General features: G+C 59.0%; 2 protein-coding genes across 2 annotated transcripts; both read right to left on the minus strand.

The window, feature by feature from the left end:
- Positions 1 to 289: 289 nt before the first annotated feature.
- On the minus strand, positions 290 to 757 carry CAOG_09227 (hypothetical protein; the record flags this gene model as incomplete). Its single annotated transcript, XM_011272644.1, has 1 exon — positions 290 to 757. The coding sequence occupies one exon, from the start codon at positions 755 to 757 to the stop codon at positions 290 to 292; it is 468 nt and encodes a 155-aa protein (XP_011270946.1).
- A 46-nt stretch (positions 758 to 803) lies between these two features.
- Positions 804 to 1,271, minus strand: CAOG_09228 (hypothetical protein; the record flags this gene model as incomplete). Its single annotated transcript, XM_011272645.1, has 1 exon — positions 804 to 1,271. The coding sequence occupies one exon, from the start codon at positions 1,269 to 1,271 to the stop codon at positions 804 to 806; it is 468 nt and encodes a 155-aa protein (XP_011270947.1).
- Positions 1,272 to 1,697: the final 426 nt, after the last annotated feature.

Genomic DNA, 1,697 nt, shown 5'->3' on the forward strand with positions numbered 1-1,697 from the left:
GGATGGTGAAGGTTTTCCGATGCAGCACAACGAGGAACCAGTGCTGCTCTCGATTCGCTGGAAAGATGACAAGGCCATCTTCCGATGCAGCGACTGTGTCAGACAATGAATCGTTGCACTCCGACAACCTGATTTCTCGGTTGGAGTGGCCTCGCAGTGATCTGTCCATGTCAGCAGTCCCGTTGGCGTCGAAGGTCTGCTGCTTAGGCAATCGATTACCTCATGCTGTGAGTCGCCGCTCTCCGCAATCAAGCAACCGCGGTCCAACCTTAACACACACACACACACATCATACCCAAAAGGTGACTTTGACCCCGTTTTGCGAGGTAATGTTTGCTTGTTGCAGGCGCCCGAAGCAAAAGTCAAGCGCTTCAGCGGACATCCACTCAGAGCCCTTGTCGACGAAGGGCTTCAAGACTTGACTCGCTGGCAGATGCTCGGACGCATCTATCCCAGGCGAATTGAGCTTGATCGGGATTCTCCTGTCATAGAGCTGAAGGAACTCCTGCACAGTTTGCAAGGCCTTCGGGGGCAGTCTGGCGGCCGGTTGGGCAGCTGCTGAGATTGAAGCCGTCGACTCTACAGACGAGTTGACGGGCGGTTGGGCAGTGGCGGGGATCAAAGCCATCGGCTCGGCGGACAGTTCGGTGGGCGGTTGGGTCGACTCTGCGGCCACGTTGTCGGGCGGTTGAGTAGCGGCTGGGATTGTGGCTGAGACCCGCAGGGGTGTGAACTGCAAGGGCTGGCAGGCTCTCATGAGCCAACGGTACGCGAGAATTCTAGGCCTGGGGTGCCATGCGAGCTCAGCTTCGATTGCCTCGGGGGGGATCTGTCCACATGCTTGCCCACAGACGCATCATCAGGGTCGGCCTCGGTCGTTGAACAAGTTCGGTTAGGCCTGCGGAGGCTGCTTGTTGAGCAGAGGGGCGGCCAGGAGGAGTCTGCGGCGCTCGTGCAGACCTAGTAGCGCAGTCACGCCTGACTGTATGCGGAGGTTGCACGTGCCCTGCATGCGAAACAGAAGAAGAAGGGCGGTCACAAAGAGCAGAGAGAGGCGTGCGTTCTACTTGGTCGACCTGCATCGGTTCAGCGGACCCAGAATCGTGGCTGCGACTGCCTGCATGCGGAGCTGGAGCATGTGCCGTATGCGCAACATGGGAAAACGATGCATGTGAAGCACGAGCAGGAGCACCAGCAGGACTATGTTGAGCAGGTGCACCAGCAGCAGGGGCTTGAGCAGGTGCTGTCCACCGGGCTTTCATTGCAGCCATATTGCGTCGTGTGACGGGGTCCAGGGGCGAGACAAGCAACGAGAGCTCGGCAGCAGACACGCTCTTGCCGCTGGGGTGCCCAGGCATCTGAACGCCAAAGTCGCTCTCCACGTCGTCTTCAAGCCTGGCATCAAGCTGCAGTTCTGGGCGCAACACGTTGCGTGCAGTGGGCATCAGCACACCACACACTCATCGTGGTTGTGCTTGACAAGGGAGAACTTGATTTGCTTCTTGTCGTCCTGGGGGAGGTTGCACATGTGATGGAAACACGCGTGCGTGGTGCTGAGCGGGGCGACGAGGGTCGTGGCCGGCACGAGAAATTTGGCACGACAGGCGTACTCGGACACGGCCTTGCCCCCACGAAACAATGAAACGCTGTCAACGCGGTGCAGCAGCTCGACGCACGCCCAGTCCGTGAAGGCATCC

The sequence above is a fragment of the Capsaspora owczarzaki genome (genome assembly GCF_000151315.2).
Source record: "Capsaspora owczarzaki ATCC 30864 unplaced genomic scaffold supercont2.47, whole genome shotgun sequence".
NCBI lineage: Eukaryota > Filasterea > Ministeriida > Capsasporidae > Capsaspora > Capsaspora owczarzaki.